Below are 21,581 nucleotides of genomic sequence, written 5' to 3'. Positions count from 1 at the left end.
ATTGGGACCCGACAGTCTCAGCCCGGAAAGCCCCTCGCCCAGCCCAATCAGAGGCACCGGGGCGACCGACGCATTCAACATTCTTAACGCGATCTCTAGAAGAATTAATGCCAACGTAGTTATCGTATACTTTCGAAAATTCTTCTCCTACGCCTTCATTCTTCACCTCTTCACAACAGGGCAGAAGATGAAGTCGATGAACGACAACAAAACAGAAAAAAACACCACGCTACATGAATCAGCCTATTCCCTTACCTTTCTCTTTTTCCTGTCGATTCCTTGGGCTCTTGGGCTGATTTTATTCTTCTTCCTACTCTTTTACGACGGGACGCAATTCTGCGTAATTCGTGAGTCGTTCTAATGCTGCACACATGACCGAGTAGACATGTAAACAAATATAAACTTGATTCTTCTGTTCTGTCGCTTTGCACATTTGGTATGCGAGTTTCACACTTCACGCGACCGCCGAAGAGAAGTTCGCTGGCGGAAAGAGAAGAAAACGATAGAACACACGACGGAAAATCGGTATGCCTCATGACAGGAAGAGGGGTGAGAAGAGGTAAGGTAAGTCAAGAACACTTTCCAACTCATCAGCTAAAGAAGACGAAGCAGAAGAAAAAGAAGGAGCACGAGAAAAAAAAGAGCCAAATCTAAGAAGGAAGGGTTTAATAATAAACATGTTTATCATAGAGTTCATTACTCTTTCACGTTCTGTTAGGCAGTGTGAGAAAATATGAGCGGCGCTCGTTAGCCCGTTGCAATTATGGAGCCGCGGGGCTGGTTGGCGTTTAGTTGCCTTTCTAAAATTCAATTAGAATTTTTGACTTTCATTCCGGATGAGCGGTCTTCGCCTTCATCTGTGTATGGGGATGGCAGCGTGGCGGGAATGTGCCTTTGGAGCTTGTTTGTTTCATCCGACCGAACCATTTATCTTCGACACTTGAGTCGGGGATTGATTTCCACAATATTCGTACACTGTATATAAGGTGACGGATATCGTGACGAGACCGGATGCCAATTCTCCACGATCTCGATGATTTTGTGAATTGAGGAAATACCTATATCGATTGATTTTGTTTGAAGTTTGATGTTGTTGAACCCACGAATATTTGTAAGAATAAATTTTTAAATTTATTCATTCATATTTATCAAACCAGTATTACCAAAAAGGGCCTGGCTGGATAAGGAAATGAAAAGTGGCCCCAAACCAAATCGCCAGCTCTATGGAAAATATTGTATAGGATACAAAACCAAAAATTTTGACAATGTTTTTGAACCTCTATGTGGTTTACTATAGGATCTATGGTGAAAAACGTACACTGAAGTCGCTTTTTACACGTTTTACGCGGATTTTGGAATTTACGCGGTTTTTTTACGCGCCACGTATCCCCCGCGTAAAAAACGATTCCAGTGTACTTTACAATATTTTTGCACGCCATTATCCATAGCTTCGAGATAAAAAATTGAAAAAAAATACTGAAAGTGCATCTCGTTATGGTGTATCGAGAAATGTTATAAAAATCATCAAAAATTGTAGTACTAAAAAAATGAAATACAGGTCGGACTCGATTATCCGGAGTATTCATTTTTTTTCACTACGGATAATCGAGTCAAAACATTTTTTTTTCTTTATTTGTTTTTTTTTGCATGTATTTTTGGTTTTTTGAAAATAAAAGAGGAATTAGATTTTTGATTCATCCCCTTAAAGTCAGAAAACACCTCTCTCACATGAAAAAAAATAATTTATCCAGATTCTCTCAGGAGGTGATGAACGATCATATTTAATGAAAAAAAAGCTTATACGCATATGTTCGAATTCCAACAATGACAGAGTTACTAAAGTTTTTTTTTGTTTCATACTCTGTTGCTTCAAACTGGCTATACATTAAAAAGTACGCTACGGAAGACGATTCTGGTGCTTTCATTTGAAAGATGAGAAAATTTAATACAGGATACAGTAGTGGAACAACTAAATTAGTGAATTTGAATAACATTTTGGAAGTGAAACACTTACAAGTTAATAATGTTTAATGTGTTGTTATTAATTTTATCCTAAAAATTTATATTAAACTAGATTGTTTCTATTAATCAAAATGAAGTTCTTTAACCGCTATACAATTTGTTCTTTGACGCACAATTTCCATCTTTCTTAATTTGGCTGCAATATCGATATAAACAATTCCTGGTGAAAATTGAAGCAAAATCTTTACCCCACTATACAAGTACAAGTAATAGCCACTTAAACTTCACCTTAACGTTGAAAGGTTACATTTTTTCATGAATTAATCCATACTTGAAATATAAAAAAATATTTTTTTTTCCAAACTGCATCGAGTCCAAAATTGTATATAATCGAATCATATATAGTCGAGTCTGTATATAATCGAGTCCGACCTGTACTGTATTCTATTAGTCAAAGCATTTCATTTGATACCAATATTGAGGGGATTGCAAAAAATACATAGTCGACCAATTTGTGGCGGCGACCTATTCGAATTCATCATTCAGCCATTTTTTTTTCGGTGGCCAAATTGAATTTTTCAGTATCATGGAATACGTAGTTTTAAAAATTTCAGATCAATCATTCAACAGACCGGGGTAAATTTTCTATTAATGTGGGACAACCCAACAAACATTCAAACATACCTAGAAACAGGTCAAGCTGAATGAAACCATTCAAAAAGTAATTAGTCGTTTGGGGACTGCGGCCATCTTGAAATTGGACTTTTCATTATCTGCTATGTTCTACTAGTTCTACTAGAACTTTCTTTTGATACATTTTTGGGCATTTTTCATAAATAACTGTGTTCTACTAGTCAAGCCCTTTCATTTGATACCCATATTGATGGAGTTCTGAGAAAAAATGCAATCCGCCGTTTTTTAGTATCTTGGATTTGTATTTTTTATAAATAACTGTGTTCTACTAGTCAAGTCCTTTCGTTTGATACCCATATTGATGGGGTTCTGAGAAAATATGTAATCCGACGTTTTATAGTGGCCGCCATCTTGGATTTGCATTTTTCATAAATAACTGCATTCTACTAATCAAGCCCATTCTTTTGATACCCATATTAGTTATTCAATATAGAATTATTATACAAATTATTCAAAATATCCGAAAATCCAAAATAAAATACTCCGGATAATCGAGTCTAAAATTCCGGATAATCGAGTCCTGGATAATCGAATCCCGGATAATCGAATCCCGGATAATTGAGTCCGACCTGTATTGAAATTTGTTTCGGTAAATTTAGAGATTCAATATTACTCTAATTTGTATTTAAAAGTATTCCCACACTTTTTCTAGATGTGTATGATTTTTTTGGAATTTTAGCAATGTTGCGCGGCACAAAAAATTAAAAATTTCGAAATTTTGTTTTTTTTGACGTAGAACTACGCCTTCCAGGAAGGGTGCCAAATCAGAAATCAGGTCACGTTTTTATGCAATAAAGTTAACATTAATAACTATTTTCACTGTGAACGAATTCTCATGATTTGCATACCAATCGAATCGGAAATTTTCTAAGATTTGTTTGATATGCTATAAATTCGCTATTCTCTAAACGGTTTATATTCATGAAAACTGGAAGAACTTTATTTTTTCCCATATATTTGTTCTGCCAATTTGTGTGCTAACCCTACCCGTATTTCGAATGTTTATAACTCGAACATTTCTTAACAGATCGGAAAGATGTTTGCATCAATTGATAGGAAATATTTCTACGCGTCTATCACAATTAATAAAATATTATTTTTCATGAGATTAACAATCGAATAACTGTAAAATGTCAAGCGTTTTCTAAACGCCCTAACTGCCCAGCTTTGATTGGCCTTATTTACGGTTTCCCCAACACAGACTTCAAAATCGATGTACCTCTTGAAATCCGCTTTGCAAATCTACATGCAAGTTGGGAGTATTTTTGTTCCCATTGAGCTGTTTCCCTAACACGGACTTTAAAATTAATGTGCCTGGGTGAATCCGTTTTGCAAACATTATAGAGACGAATGAACTCTCAGAGTTACAAGTCTCTTTAATTCAATACCGTTACCGTTTGCAAACAGATGCAAGTCGGGGATATGTTTTGGTGTTGAGTACTTTTGTACTCGCTTGTCGTTGTGCAGGCCGGAATATGTTTCCCTTAAACGTACTATTAAACTGAGAAGCCTGGGAAAATCGTCATTTCAGGTACTAGAGGCGAATGAACTTTCGCGGAACGTAAACATGAGATGTGCAATATTTCAGAGGGAAATGTAAAAAAACAATGATCGTTTGACAATTCTTCCGTTCGCATATTTTGGTAGTCCTAGGTATCATATCAAAAGTAAAAGGACGTTCATCAAATTCATTTACAAAGAAGAACATAATCTATTACAAAAATTTCGATGCGATTTCATCAGAGCTATGGAAGATGGTGTCGGAGCACCAGTATACCTAATAGCGGTTATAGAATTTCGGCCGCCGGAGTGCTCGAGTTGGCTTGCAAAGCTGCTCAGAACATTAAGAAAACCCGCCTACAGAACAGAGCACATTCGGTTCGGTTCGGTGGCAACAACTAGTTTCAGCGAGTGGCAAACGCAATCGCAAAACGGAAGCAGGTAGAACATGGAAAAAGTTTGTTTATACAGACTGCTTTGGTGGCAAATCCAGCCACCGTAAAACACGGCGCTTTTCAGGGCCATTAAACCTTTCAAAGAAGAGTTATTGAAAGTTTTTCACAATACCAATGCATTCTAAAGTATAATATAAACTGATTTATTTTGTTTATGCTTGTTCTTGAACTTATTGGTGGTTGGTGTCTTTTAAATTGATCATTCAGTTTTCACAAACCCATGCATGGTTTCCGAATTAAAAGTGACTTCAAATTACAACACATTGTATGCAGGATGGCTTTAACGAATTTTCTCGGTAGCAAGAACTGCTTTCTTTGGTTGATAACTGATGTTGAAAATTTACTGACGTTACATCTGCATTGTATAGAAAAATAACTAAGGAGCAACATGATGAGCTATGTATTTCCTGCTGCTCTGTTCTTATTTTAAAGGACTTTAATTCGAAGGTCATCCGTCCCTGTGTTTACTGTTGGTTTTTCAGTACGCTTATAGGTCGTTTATTTCTCGACAGATCGTAGAGTTCGTCTCCAAAACCTCAGTTTTTTTTCATTTTTATTTACTTTGTTTGCGGAAACTAAAAATCTTACAATTCATTCGTCTCCGAAACCACAGTTTAAGGTACGGTAATGTGCTCAATAGTGAAATATATGATAGTGAATGAGCTGATGACCACCTATGCATCCCCTATCACAGCCATCATTTTGATTGTACGATATGTGCATACGCCGAAAGATGCCCGGCGTTGAACATTTAATAAGTACAAAGCCTTCGGAAAAAAATCAAGAATCAACTATAAGACAATGAGAAAAAATTGAGAAAGTTTGTAAAAAAAAACACAAAAACACAACACCAAAGGTTCTTTTCAGAACCCCCAACATGTTCATAAAGAGTAAACAGTAAACTAATCCATTTTTCAGGTAGGTAGGTAGGTATTCACGTAGGAGAAGAAAATAAAACAATATATTTAAAATATATATTTAGCAAAAGCTGTCCCCTTTGTATAGTCCTACGTCACTCCGGTTATGTCCCCGACATTACCCACCCGTCTTTTTTTATATCAATGCACGCATTGCACTGAGTATTTAACGAGAGGCATCTTCCGTGCATCGCCATTCAACAAGCACCAAACAGATGCACACAGTTGCACAGCTCACAACTCTAGGGGAAACTTAAAACACAAAACGAGCAGAATAAGCGACCTTTGTTGTTTTGGCACAGAAAGATTCTGAGAATTTTCTTCAGATGAGATGCAATACTTATACGCTAGCGACAGCTAACTTACTATGATTACTATCGCGAATATTCTCTTTTCACTATCCCCCTTCGTTTTTTTCTATTCTAGCGTCTGCATAAGATGCCCGTTATTGACAGCTCTGCTCGGGAAAGCACACAAATGGGCGGGACAAATGTATGGGGAAATGGGAATGCTTCCAATTTTCATCATTCCAAACCATATACAGACTATGGGATTGTAATATTATATATAGCATATCAAACAAATTTTTCGATTCGATTGTATATCTTTTAAATCCGTTCACAGCAAAAATAGTAATTAACGTTAACTTTATTTCATTAAAACGTTACCTATTTTATGATTTGGCACCCTTTATGTAAGACGTAGTCCTACGTCAGAAAAATAAAAATATATACGGTTTGTTTTCGGATGTTTTACAAAATTTGACTACTTTCTAGTCGAAATTTCGACTATTTTCTATTTATACAACAAGTAACTTTAGGAGCTAGGACCGACACCGATATTGTGCAAACGCCCTCGATGTGGGCTGAATGGAAGACGCAGCAAGAAAAAAATCGGAGCTTAACGTGTTAAGCATTTATTTTCTTGCCTTTAAAACTTAGTACGGAAGGCTAAAAAGGTCACTTTTCTTGATCATTATGACAAAAGTAAGTACCGGTCGGATTAAATTATTTATTATTCGATTATATACAGTTAAAAATACATTTTTTATATTCCAAATAAAGCCTATTTCATGAAAAAATTTAATATTTCAACATTAAGGTGAAGGTGGAAGGAATCCATTGTAGTAGTATAGGCAAAAGCACGTGTAAAAATGGGGTTATAGTGTTTGTGAGAGAAGAGCAAAGCACACGTGAATCAGGAGAATTATCATGGTGGACATAGTATTGTGTTTTGTGCTGTGATAGTTTATGAATATTTAGTGTGAAATATTGCCCTGTGCAGCGAAAGAAGTCTTCGTTCGCGTGCCCTTTTTGTTGAGAAATCAGGATAAGTAGGAGAACGGTTGCCTACAACAACCGATTCTTGTTTAATTTTGCCTTTTTCAGCCGGCCCCGGCGTGCTGTTTTTCTTGTATAGCAGCCGTGGCGGTTTATTCTTTCTTTATTTCTCTTCTCTGTATGGTTGTATAGCGTCCCGCTTTAATCTGTGTTGGCTATGGAATGTTCGGTGTGTAAACTGGGGATAGTGGTAAGCGATCTGCCGGTTTGCTGTATCGGTAAGTGTAGCGGAGTGTTCCACTACAAATGCACACTTCTGAGCAGGCCGACAGCAAAGCTTATCACGGAGAACGTAAATGTTTTTTTCAAATGTAATGACTGTCTATCAGACCAGGGTTGTGGTGAGCAAAGTGATCTTATCTCGGGTGTGCGAAAGGTAGAGAAGGAGGTGATGAAACTATCTTCACTCTCTGACTCGCTTACGGACATGCGAGATCACATTACGGCTCAGCTAGACAGCGCGCTAAAGTGCGGTATGAAAGATTTGAGACAAAATATATGTGAGTCTCTTGAAAAATTGATATGTGAGAGATTGGATTCTATGACAAGTTCATTTTTAACATTTACCGCGCAGAATAATTTAGCTGCAAGGAATGATTCGCTCGATGAACCTGGTGCAATTCCTTCTGAATCGCACCAAAACATTCCTAAACGGAAGAAACGTAAATATCAGAATAATGATAATGATGATGTCATTCTTAATAACATAAGTTTCGCGGATGTAGTCAAAAGTTCAAACAATGCTATTGATAATAATATAAAGAGCAATAGTATCAAGCAAAATAGTCGTAAAACTCAGTCGGTTATTGTAATAAAACCCAAAGAGTCCAAACAAGCTTGCGAGGAAACTCGTAAGCATTTAAAAACAAAACTAGATCCAAAAACACACAAAATTGGGAATTTTAGGAATGGTAGAGATGGCTCCATCATTGTCGAGTGTTCAAATGGAGCCAACATAAATGATGTCAAAAATGATATTGAAAGCAATTTGGGTGAAAATTACCATGCTGTTGTTCCCATATCGGTGCCAAGATTAAAAATTGTGGGCATGAGCGATCAGCATTCCTCCGCCGTTTTCATTGACTATTTAAAGAGTCAAAATGAAAACATCGCAATAAAAGATGTAAAAGTTTTGAAAGTTTTCGAAAATCCACGCTTCACATACAATAAGTATAGCGCTATGATTGAAGTAGATGTTGACACATATAATAATTTACTGAGTGCGAAAAAAATAAATGTGGGGTTTGATCGGTGCTCCGTAGTTCCCGCGATTAGTGTGTTAAGATGCTTCAAATGCGGAGAATTTGGACATAAGAGCACGGATTGCAAACAAAATTGTGAAACGTGTTCTAGGTGTAGTCAGAAACACAAGACATCTGAGTGCACGTCAACTGTATTGAAATGTGTTAATTGTTTGAAAATGAATAGAGAACGTAAAATGAATTTGGACGTCAACCATGCCGCATTTAGTTCTGAGTGTTTAGTATACAAAAGACTTTATGAATTGAAAAAAGGCAGCTTGCATTTCAATAAATAGCAACCATGTTCCAGAAGAATTGTGAATCAATTTCATGTTCTGTATTTGAATATTGCGGGGTTGTCAACAAACTACGTAGCATTACGTCAGATTGTTGAGGAAAAGCGTCCACTTTTAGTTTTATTATCAGAAACACATATTATTGAAATTGAATCATTTGATCAATATAGTATTCCGGGATACAATGTAGCTGCTTGTTTATCGCATTCTAGACATACTGGAGGTGTTGCTATTTATGTCAAAGAATCAGTTCAATTCAATCTTCGCCTCAACGAAGTTATTGATGGAAACTGGTTTTTGGGCATTACAGTTGAACGTGGCATGAAGATGGGTAATTATGGTGTTTTGTATCATAGCCCCAGCTCAAGTGATCAGCGTTTTGTTGAAATTTTAGAAAACTGGCTCGAAATGTTCCTTGATTCTAGCAAATTAAATATATTAGCTGGTGATTTCAATATCAATTGGCGTGATGACTACAATTCGAACCATCTGAAGCGCTTATCTGATTTCTTCAATTTGAAACAAACAGTAAATGAGTTCACGCGTATTTCCAGGCACAGTAAAACTTTAATTGATCATGTTTATTCCAATTTTGAAACTATTAACACAGTCATTGATACCAATTTGAAAATAACCGATCATGAGACCTTAGTTATCAATATTGTAGATAATTTCGTGCCAAACGACGATTTTGTTAAATTAAAGTGCTGGAGGAAATATTCGAAACATGCTGTTTCGAATCTTGTGATGAGAAGCCTGGATTTTCCATTCGAGGTCGATAATTTAGATGAATCAGCAGCTGTTCTTACTATTACCTTGAAAACTTTATAGAGTGGTTTTCATAGCTGTTTCGATGATGTTGTCTGGCATCAGTTTCGAAAAAATAACGATGCTTTAACCAATACAAACAAAACCATTGCCGAAAATTCAAAAATAAAAATTTAACTTTCAGAGCACTAGCTCGAGTTTTCCGACGTTTTTCACTATACAGTGCGACAGCAGATGAAAATTTAAAATCTTGTGGGTAATCGATTAGAGTGTGGTTGATATTACTTGATGGGAAGTGTGCGAAACGATCATTTTCTTCACACTGTTTCGCAAAGTTATTGATTTTCGGGCGAGGGGTGAGGAAGGGAGATGAAAGAAATGAGCACCATTGTGGCAGACATTTGCGGCTAGCTTCCATCTTCACCTTAAGGTGAAAGGTTGTTGCCTCACACTCAAGTTCCCCTCCGAAGTCATTATTTCTGAATGCTATCTTTATTCGCAATCCAAAATAGAGAATGCCACCTAATTTCAATTAATAAATTATTGAAACATCTTCAGAATGCGATTGGATTCAATGTTTTCCCATTGATTTTCAGAACCTTAATTTTTTTTAAATTCCATGATAATTATTCAAATTCTTTGAACCGTTCTCGAGGTAAATCGTGAGGAATGGACACCAAATCATTTTCATTTATATAGATACACTGGATTAAAAATAATTATTTTTGCAGATTCTGCACACCAGGAATTGTTTAAAATAACATCGCAGCAACGTAGAAATAGATAGGGTTGGGTATAAAAGAGCATATTATAGAGCAGATTTGAAAGCTTCAAAGAAAGTTTATAGAAACAATCAAGTTCCTTGTGCATTTTTGGGATAAAATTAATAAAAACACCTTGAAAACCACTAACTTTTAAGTTTTTCGCTTCCAAAACGTTATTTAAATCCACTATTTTAGATGTTTCACAAGTGTATTCTGTATTTCTTTTTTCGTCTTTCAAATGGAAGCAACATAATCGTCCTGCGTAGAGTCTTTTTGAAGTAGTGCCAGCCTGAGGTAAACAGAGCCTGGAACAAAACACGTTCAATGGATATGTCATTGTTGAAATTCGATCATATGCGTAGAACTAAAATAGATCAAACTAATGATCGCAGCGGTTTAAGGCTCTTACAGAAAAAATATGTGCGTAGAATGATTTTTTCATCAAATGTGATCCTCTACCTCCACCTGAAAGATTCCGGATGCATGTAATTTTTCTATGTGAAAAAGTTTTTTCTGACTTTAATGGGATAAATAAAAAATGAAGTTCCTCTTTTATACTTTAAAAAATTGAAAAATATGTGTACATAAAAGGATTTTATAAAAAATGATTCTAATCTGTTCTGTGAAAAAAATGGAGACAAAAATATATATAATCGAGTCCGCTCTGTAAGCCGTACTTACTGTCTCGCTGGACAAAATAATGTGCAACTTCTTGCAGAGTTCGTTTCGTCGAAGTCTGGCGCTTTTGTTCTCCAAGCTGAATATTTTTAAAATTTTTGAAAATTGAGTTTCACTCACTGCCAGAAAAGATATTCGAATTGTTGTGATAAATTTTAATTTGCTGCCTTTGACATTCAAAGTAAAAAATAAAAAAAAGAAGTAAAAGAATTTTTGATCCCCACTCAATGCTGTATTCATTCATTGTTCATGTATCAAAGATATGAACGGAATTATAACTTCAGTTATTGCTTTTAATATAGTGAGGGTAATGTGCTTCAAATTATACAAAGTCAACTTATACTGACATAAAATCCTTATCGTTACCTGAAATTTTGTTGGTTTCTAAAACACTGCTGTAAAGTAAAAATTACAATGGGAATCTTAAACTTTTCGAAAAGAGATACATTTGCGAGGTTCGAGCAAAATCGCAGCAAATTATTTTTTCAATAGAATAATTTTTAATGGGACTGCTGTAACAGACCATCTGTTGGATTCCTTCTGGAAAGGCTATCTTGAAAAAAATGTTCAACGTTTCTCAACGAGTGTTGCTTGAATGATTACCATTACTATTACTATGTAGCATTATTTCATTCAACTGGCTACCTTCAATTTAAAAGTCGGTCTCAAAATAACGTATGATTCTAATTTGTAGCCTAAAATCCCTTCAACAACTACAAAACACTGACATCTGTTGACGATAAGTACATTTACCTCCAAGAAAATCCACTCATTCACTGCTGGCGGAACCAACCCAGGCTGCATTTGTTATGATCTTGGCATTCGCGGAGAGAACCGGTTTTGGAGAATCACCAGAAAAGAAGTTCTACAAAAGAGGTTTTTTCTCATACCTGGTTGAATAAACTATGGCTCGCCCGAGAGTTCGTCTTTGGCACGTCGCGTTCGGCGTCAGCAAATAAAATCTGTTATATTATAGCCGAATAACTGGTTCTTGACGTACAAAATTTCTCTCGAAAACAATGCCAATAGAGCAGGCAAGATAAAAATTTCACAGCTTTACACACCGTGGAAAGCAAATAGCGGTCATAGATCTGGGAAAGGGTAAACTCGCAAGCAGCCGTTGTTGAATAACAACTCTCCACACAGAGCGAGAAGAAAAAAACGATCTGAACTTGAAGGCGTTTAGAGGAGAGACGAGATGAGAGATGTTCCTTCGTTTTTTTCTAGGCATCACAGAGGAACGACAACCGCGAAATGTCAGTGAACTTTCGGGACCTAGCATCTCACAGAATGCCGAACTCGAACCATCTCACAACGAGTTCTTCTGTCTGAGCACAGCGACAGAGCTCGTAACACGCAGATCCCCAGCTGATTCCATCTCGCGGTCACAGCTCTTCGTTGTTCTTCAAATCACTCCCTTCGCCTTGTTCCCCACCTAACGATCGAGAAATTCAAGTTTATTGCCTTAGAGTACCGACCGGGAGGTATTTCGCTCTATTAGCACGCTCGGAAACGACTCGCCTTAACTGCGCTTATAATAATCATACACAACATGGGGACGTAGGTCTCTCGAATTGGCAACTAACACTGTGACGTGTGGAAGGGATCTCCCCGTTGCATAGGATTCTGCGCAACAAGCATCAGACGCAACCGCAGCGCGAACGAGATGAACCGAAACGGGTTTATTGTTTTGTTTACATTTTCTCACTTTAAAAGGATGCGATGCGTGCGTGTGCACTTGCACTTTATCAAGTGCATCAGCGCGCATTCTTAAGAGGTGCATCGAGAACCCCACAAAGAATGCAATGATTGTTGGCCTTTTGGTGGAGACAAAAATAGCTACCCAGAACTATGTGTGAGTAAGCGATATGATTGTTATTCAGCGAGATTTGTTCAGAAGCTATTGACTATAGGACTATAGGTAAAACCATATCGTAAAGGTTTTATATAATATTTATATTTGACGTTGTGTGATCCGCTTTCAGAATAATCGAATAATGCAAACAGGATTCCCGGAAAAAATCGCGAAGGAAATAAGAGTTATCATTGAGTGGTAGCGATTCGCATTCACAGTAATGTGCTGGTCTTGATCATCACGGAAGAAGTACGGCCCAATGACACCGCTGGACCATAAACCGCACCAAACCGTAATGTTTTCGGGTTGCAAGGTTGACTCATGGAGTACGTATGGATTGCTGCTTGACCAATAGCGCATATTTTGCTCATTGACGAAGCCATTTAGCCAGAAATGAGCCTCCTCGCTGAAGATGATTTTTCGCTCTTAAAGTTGAGGCCAGTGTTGCCCCATTTTAATCTGTACCAGAGGAGTTAAAAATCTTTCTCATGAGTAATTCCAAATGAAATCGACAAATGACAAAACATGAGTATTTTTGATTCGAATGAAATTGTGTTTTCCGTTTGGGTTAGAGGAAATATGAGTTTTCAACAGCAATTGGGAATTTTTTTGACTCAAGCGTAACTTTTGAAAAGGGCGTATCGATTTGAGTAAGAGAAATCCTCGATAATTTATTTCTCAAAAACTATGAGTCGTACCGAAATAGTGTCTTAGAAAGAGTTATAGAGTATTGATGGTTTAATATGAAAAAAATGTACACTGAGAAAAAAAATTAGTACTCTTTTTTTTATTTACAAAATAAAAATTCAATTTGCAATATCCAAAATACATATTTTTTAATTTTTTTTTATTTTTTTCATACAAAACAGAAGTTATGCAGAAAATTTAAAAAATGGGCCCAAGATGATAAAACTATTTTTGACGAACTTTGTAGAACATCGAATTTTTAGGAGTTTTCGAAACTTCGAATTTTTGTATGGTCACAATCATTTTTAGCCACAAATTATGAATCCTGATGTGATTTAAAACAAAAAAGCTCATTATGAATCTCCTTCTAAATGTAACCATTCTCGAGATATTTAAAAAAAAATGTTTTTAATTTATTGTCTTATTTATAGTGAATATTCCCTTTTCATATGTTTGTTGTGTTATACCGTCATGTTCATGAAATTTTATGAATTTGCTTATAATTTCCAACAACTTTTCCAAATACATCATAATGGTTCATTTTTTGACTCAAGCGTAACGTTTGAAAAGGGCGTATCGATTTGGGTAAGAGAAATCTTTGATAATTTACATCTCAAAAAATAAGAGTCGTACCGAAATAGCTTGTAAGAAGTTTCGAAAATTCCTAAAAATTCGATGTTCCACAAAGTTCGTCAAAAGTGGTTTTACCATCTTGGGCTCATTTTTTAAATTTTCTACATGACTTCTATTTTATATGAAAAAATTGACAAAAATATAAAAAAATACATATTATTTGATATCGCAAATTAAAATTTTATTTTGTAAATAAAAAAAAGAGTACTAATTATTTTTCTCAGTGTACATTTTTTTCATATTCAACCATCCATACTCTGTAACTCTTTTTAAGACACTATTTCGGTACGACTCGTAGTTTTTGAGATATAAATTATCAAAGATTTCTCTTACTAAAATCGATACCCCCTTTTCAAAAGTTACGCTTGAGTCAAAAAATTCCCAATTGCTGTGAAAAACTCATATTTCCTCCAACCCAAACGGGTAAAATGGAAACCTAAACACAGAACAAGCAGGAAAAAAGGAATGATTTCGAATGCTTATAACTCGAACATTTCATACTGGATCGGAAAGATGTTTGTATCAATTGATGGGGAATATTTCCACGCATCTATCGCAACTAACGAAATGTTACTTTTCATTAGATAAACAATTGAATAACGTTAAAATGTTAGGCGTTATCTAAACGCCCTAACTGCCTTGTTTTGATTGGCCCGATTTACGGTTTCCCTAACACAGCCATCTCAACCAAGCAGCCTTGGGGAAATTGACATTACAAATACATGAAAGTATGGGGGCTTTTGTTCTCACCGAAAAATGTTCCCAAACACAGACTTCAAAACCAAGCAGCGATGGAGAAATCGGCATTGCAAACACATGAAAGTAAGGGGAGCTTTTGTTCCCACCGAAATGTGTTCCCTATCAGAGATTTCTAAACCAAGGTGCCTGGAGAAAATCATCATTTCAAATTCATGCAAGTCGGGGGTAGTTTTGTTCCGACTGAAATGTGTTTCCCTAACACAGAATTCAAATCCATATAGCGTGGGGAAATCGGCATTGCGAATTAATACAAATCGGGGTTATTTATGTTCCGACTGAAATGTGTTTCCCTAACACAGTCTTCAAATCCATATAGCGTGGGGAAATTGGCATTCCGAATTCATACAAGTCGGGGATATTTTTGTTCCGGCTGAAATGTGTCTCCCTAACACAGACTTCAAATCCATGGAGCTTAAGGAAATTGGCATTGCAGATATATGTAAGTCGGGGATATTTTTGTTCCGGCTGAAATGTGTCTCCCTAACACAAACTTCAAATCTATGGAGCGTGGAGAAATCGGCATTGCGAATCCATACAAGTCGGGGATATTTTTGTTCCGATGGAAATGTGTTTCCCTAACACATATTTCAAAACCAAGGTTTCTGGGGAAATCGACTCTGCAAATAAATGCAAACTGCGAGTACTTTTGTCCTCGCTTGCCTTTATGCAGACTGGAATATGTCTGTCCAAGCACGATCTTCTAAACTTAGGAACCTGGGAAAATCGTTCAGACACTAGGAGCGAATGAACTTTCCAGCTTCAAGAAAATTCGCGGTTCGAGAAGTACGTACACTTGAGAGATGTTAACTTCAGAGGGAAATGTAAATAAAATAATCATTTGATAATTTTTTTTTGTCTTTACAAGAGAAATATTCAGCCTTAGGCTGGTTTATCGAACGTTTTATAATTCTTCCATACATACATTCTGTCCTAGGCATCATACCAAACGTAAAAGGTTTTTTAAATTTATTTATTTATTTAAATTTACTTGTTACGAAACGAAACATTACATGGCATTTGTTCAATCTTTTTACTCACAAAGCAAATATATTTAATTCATTTGAATTTGGATACTGCTTCATTCAATCAAGAATTTATTCAATACAAACTAATGATTACTAAGCTAAGGTAGTTCCACGTCAACCTTGCGGTTATATCATAGATATAACTCACCCTTTTTCATTATGAAATGACAAACCTTACTGAAGAGAAATGTCAAGAGAGCGGGAAAAATATGGCGTAATTTGCTGTCCCTATCGGTCTACTTTTGTAGCGTCCTATTGAAATACTCGTTACAAGAATTTCATGTCACGCTTACAGCAGGTGTAATACACTCATTTCTGGTCTGGAAAAACGATCTAAGTCTCAAATCAATATAAAAAGGTCAACAGAACACGTGTACACCTTGTTAGCGAATGCCTAATAACTATGAGATTTATATTCTGCAAAGATGTTGCGGATCTCTCACTTATTTATAGAATGATGTTTTTATGCATAATATTTCGGAAAAACATAAAAAAAAACTTTTGTTCACAATTATTAGAAAAACAACATCAAGTTCAACTGTCCCATGTTGATATTCTAGGCATAATTGTCCCACTTTTCACATTTCATTAAACAATAGGATACTGCTTGTAAAAAATACTGTTTATTGCTAAGTTGAAATACTTAAAGCTTCTGGTAGACAAATATGTTAGAAAACTTTGATTGCGTTTTTCTCAGTTGCTGATTTTGGAATATGGGACAACTATGCTTAGAACGGCAGTATATACCTAATAAAACTGTGATATCAGATTAAACATAGTAATTTATTTTCTCGTTGAAAAAAATCGCGAAAATCACATACTTTTTATGATGTTCATAGTGTACTATCCCCTTAAGTGCTTACGACGATGACTCCAATTACTTAAAAATATTGACATATTAGAGAATGAGAAATTACCATTCCTATAGAATAAGGAGGCTTTCATATAAGTTATTAATCACAGAATTCCACAAAATCATGTTATATAATACTTGCTCAGAATTTGTAAATTTCTTCATTGTACCGCGATTTCAAATCCGGACACTTTTTCATTCCTGTTTTGATTTCTGGACAATTTTGTTTTCAGTTCCGGACCCTGTTATGCATCTCCTTCAATAAGAAATTTCTTTGTGTTGCTTTGATCCGCCATCCGGGTTTAGAATCATCTTCTGAGTGTGCTATTTATTCTGGGTTTGTGAAACACAAATATTTGTTTTGATTTTTGCCACTTTTTTGTCAACAGCTAGGTACACTGCTTGATACCACATTAAATTAACACAATGGTAACTATCAGTCACATTAATTCAACGTGCAAAAATGTTATGGCTTTGGTATGAACTATATTGATAAAAATGGGAGGCCAAATGTGTTGGTAAGCCCAAAACCCGAGGAAGGAATGGTTCGATTTGAGCTGTCTTTTTTTTTGTTCAATTATCTCTACCCGTAGATCAACATTATGTTATGGTTAAAATTTTGAAATTTCTGAAAAGCTTCGAGAGAATGTTCGAAAAAAAAAATAATTCCCATGTGTTCACGTTTTCAATTATGAATGAAAATTTACTTTTTTGAATCAAACATGTATTTCGTGTAACGGAAAAACATGTGATTTGCAAGTGAATTAAGAATCTTGAGCGAAAAATGTGTTATATTATAATGACAAGCTTTGGTAGAAGTAATAGAAAAATTATAGCAAAAGGAAATTGTAACGAGCCAATTAGAAGATCAATCAATGGAGAGTTCTGTGATTGAACCCACGTTCACTTAGTAAGAAAACGTGAAAGAATTCACATAAAAAAATATTTTGGGCGAGATGAACTTCACCAGGTCAGCTAGTATTTAATATGATGAAAAAGTGTTTGGATTCAAAAACATTACTGTAACTGCAGAGAAAAAAGCCTGTTTGATATATTTTGACACGGAAAACCCGCATTTGTATAATTGCTACACGGAAAAAGCGCAATGTTTTCTCTAAGCTGAGATTTCCAAAAATAGTTTACTGTCTAAACCAACATACCCATGAGTGTGGAAATGTCTTTAGATCATGGTAAAATAGTTTTGAATTGCAATGGTTGATATATTTCAAAACAAAAATTAAGCGGACAAAAGTGATGCCAACTCGGCAGCTCGGCAGCCAACTAGGATTGTGTCACCTCGGTGCATGGGCCGCTTAGGTTCCTAAACCTTGGTAGATTGGAACTTCGCTCGAATTCAGAATAAATTTCACTAAGAAAAAAATGCGATTTTTTCTGTGAGGAATTCATACCCATGTGGTTTTTTCCGCGTCAGCATATTTCTAGTAGGCTTTTGTGACATTACGCATTTTTCTCTACGGTACCGTTCTGAATCATATTTCGCACTGCTTCATATTGTGCACCCGTGGCCGAGTGGTTAGCGTCTCACATTATCATGCCGGGTGTTCGGGTTCGATTCCCGTTCTGGCCGGGGGGATTTTTGTCAGAGAAACTTCCTTCGACTTGCACTGTGGTCACTCGTATTCTAGAGCTTGCCCCTCGGAATACATTCAAGGCGTGTTATTTGGCTTAAGAAATCTCAACTAAGTATTAATGAATGACGCTAGTTAATGCAAACGTTGAGACGGCAAAAGTTCCACAGGGAACGTTAACGCCATTCAACAACAACTGCTTCATATTTCGGACACTTCTTAATACTATCTTGAAATGCCCCATGCCCTATAAATTCAATATCACAATTGGTTCTTTAGAGTAATCCCTTGGTTCCACTACCATTTTATATGAGAATTAAATTTGAGTTATAACATAGTAGGATCTAACAGCACTAGGGGAAAAGGGGGGAATTTGGATCACCTAAGCAAATCGCCTAATATTTTCAAACCAATACGGTCTAAATCACATCACATTGTCACATTGTATACTAAGCTACACTTGTTTTCTCTCAATCAATAAGGTTTAATCATTATATTAAGCTTCAAATTACCAAATACATCATAAAATAAAAGAGATGATTTTTGGACATTAAAATTTGATGGGGGGTGATTTGGACCGTCTGTGGGATGATTTGGTCCAGTGTGTGTTTCATCGAAAAAAAACATACTTATGTTTATGTGAAGTATTTTGGGATAATGTTACAATCAGTAATAGTGTTTTGGGATCGATACCAGGTGTCTTGGCCAGAATCCAAACCAGAAAAATTGAATTGACACCATCTCGAATTCTGCATGGATCTGTTCACTGTTGTTCGAGCATTTTTCAAACACTTCCGTTGTTGGTCAAAGAAAATCCGTTCTTGATGGCCTGAGTTGCTCTTTCAAACTCCTCCTTCTTCCAACGTTGTCTGACCATACTCTTTTTGTAATTCCGTTACATCTGGAATCAATTAGATCAAAGAAAAGCCTCAAACCTGTAAGACCAATTCACCCCACAGAATCGTGTCCATGTCATCCCACACAACATGCAAAAATTAAAATGCAATTAATTTCATTTATTGTTATCGAACTTACAGTTTCGCTGCATCAACTTGCTCCTCTACTGTAGACGAACAGAACTTTACTGCACAATACACGAAAAGTTTGTTTAATCAGCGGGAAAAACCTTAGAACTACGATCGGAAAATTCACATTTTTTGACAATCAAAGTGCTTGTTGTGTTCATGCTATCGTTTCCTCCCACATGTCAAATTGTACCAAAGTTTTTTTAACGTTAGTTACATACGGTTCAATAATAAAAGACATGACATGACATTATAAAAAAAAACAAGTTGCGCCGTAATTTTTGAGATAAAGGGGTGGTCCAAATCACCCCGTATGCCTAACTCACCCCGTGTTACCTTACTCATTATCGTTTGTGTTTGACTTTCGCTTAGCGTAAGCACGTAGAATTTAACCGTTCATTAATATTTGAATTTCTCTCGTGTTTCATATGTTCTCATCATCGTTATCAGTTAACTGATATTGCTAGGTAAGTGTTTCGCAGTTGACTGTTAAAAATTATTAAGTAGGGTAGGGCGGGGCTAGTTGGTCATTTTTTAATTAATTTGGTTATAACTTTGTAGTACGAAGTTTTTCGTTAGAATGTTATGTACCACAATCAAGCTCACCTTTTACCCTTTCAATGAAAAATAACCAGAGAATCAATTATCTGACAGTTTTCTTTTATTTAACGTTTTCATATTTCAGAATAAATTGAGCAACTAACCCCACACACGGGGTAAATTGGTCAATAATAGGCATGTTATTTTTGAGCAAATAAGCGTTTTTCCATTAGAAGTTTTCTTCATTATAAATAAATTAATTAAATCAATACAAAAACAGTTAACTAACATCATGTAGCAAGTAATAAAATAAATTAATTAAAATTTCAACTTATCATCGTTGAAAATTAGTCAGACAATCTTTTCTAGTGATTTCGTCTCTCCTTCACTTTGTGGCGAACCAGAGATGCCAGGTTTGGAGACATGTCTTCATTTTGAAGACATTTGATTTTGTGATGACATTTTGGAGACATTATGAAATATGTGAAGACATTTCAGTATGATAGCGAACGTGGATTTTAAAAAAATATTATTTCCATGAAATTATAACTATTGGCCGAAAATATCGTCAAAAAGTAGGGCTAGATTTTGACATTGAATTTCTATTATTTTGGCCCTACTACACAATAGATTAACCTAGATCTTTCAAACGACCACTTCACAAATCGAAGCTCTTCCGGTTACATGCCTTTTCTACGATTAGTTTCATGGATATGGTTTGAGTTATAACCAAAATTTCAAAGCTAAAATAAACGAATAGAGTTATCACAGTTTCGTTTTTGTGTGAAGAACTTTCCTCCGATATTATGGTGAAGCCATTTTCTCGTACCGTGTCAAGACTTTTGAAAAAACTTACCTGGCATCCCTGAGACGCACAACCGCTTGCATTCTTGCTTGCATTTGTTTTGATGACATTTGTACCGTTCGCCCCAAAGTATATAGAAATAACCTCCAGGTATGCTACATTACTCAATGCATTATTGTGAGTTCTGATATTCAATGATAGCGTAAATGAAAATTTTACAGCCAAAAATATAAATATGACAATTATATTGCAAGTGGTTTGTGTGGTGGTTGTCTACTTTCAAATACACTAGGTTTAGCAGTAAAACATATGCTTTCTATATTTAATAATAGCTTGCGTAATGAAACACGACATACCTGAAAATTTTAAATGCGTTGCTCTCAAACGAGCAATTTGTGTGACCAACTAGCCCCTCTATATATGAAAAAAAAAACATTCATGAAAATTCAACAAAAATAATTTTAAAAGCGATTTCCATTAACACATTAACATTAACATTTCCATTAACACTTTTGAACCTACTTAATAAAAAGTTTTTCCGATTTGCTTATTTTTTTGTATCAGCAATTCGCTATTTTTCATCCATAGATCGCTAATTTTTTGGACGCTCAGATTCCAAGATATCGTCACCGACCAACTTACCCATATGACCAACTAGCCCCGCCCTACCCTATTATGTAACTTAACTTCAAAAGATTAAAAAAAATGTCCGGAATTCGAACCGAACCTTTTCCCTATGGAAAAGGAAAGTTGAAATTGATGATACTACAATGTCAGTTTTCAGACTTGTTATGGATGCAAAGCGTAGATTCATATAAAGTACCAAAATATTTTTAAATCTTGTATAAATAATACCCATGTTTTTCAACTACAGACCAGCAGATAGATATGAGGGATACTGAATAATTAGTGGACAAAGTGCCACTGGATGAACTTTTAACAGAAGGAACGTTGAATCCTCTCTATGGTGAGTTGAGACGGAAAGAAGAAGAAATCCAAACATTAGCTAAGTTGAGGAAACAAGAAGAACGGACGAAGCAGAAAGAAAAACTTGAAGAACTGAAAAAGGCAAAAAAACTGCAAATCCGAAAGCGAAATTGGCACAAAAGGTTATTGACAAGATAGATGAAACTATGTTACAACAATTAAGAATCAAGATTCAAGCTCTGTAGATAACCTTTGAACAACAAATAACG

At 35.7% G+C, this 21,581-nt stretch overlaps 2 protein-coding genes across 2 annotated transcripts in view; one reads left to right on the top strand and one right to left on the bottom strand.

Moving 5' to 3' along the window:
• The window catches only part of LOC129773518 (uncharacterized), a 68,107-nt gene extending 60,281 nt beyond the window's left edge, over positions 1-7,826 (top strand). Inside the window, exons 2-4 of the mRNA XM_055777132.1 lie at positions 7,197-7,367; positions 7,593-7,718; positions 7,774-7,826. Coding sequence (XP_055633107.1) covers positions 7,197-7,367; positions 7,593-7,718; positions 7,774-7,826 — 350 coding nt within the window. The remainder of the gene's footprint in view (positions 1-7,196; positions 7,368-7,592; positions 7,719-7,773) is intronic.
• LOC129779143 (protein gustavus) overlaps positions 1-21,581 on the bottom strand; it is a 385,901-nt gene that overhangs the window by 156,684 nt on the left and 207,636 nt on the right. The gene's annotated exons all lie outside the window — the stretch shown is intronic.

This window comes from Toxorhynchites rutilus, chromosome 3 (genome assembly GCF_029784135.1).
Source record: "Toxorhynchites rutilus septentrionalis strain SRP chromosome 3, ASM2978413v1, whole genome shotgun sequence".
Lineage (NCBI taxonomy): Eukaryota > Metazoa > Arthropoda > Insecta > Diptera > Culicidae > Toxorhynchites > Toxorhynchites rutilus.
This window is presented reverse-complemented; position numbering and strand designations above follow the sequence as displayed.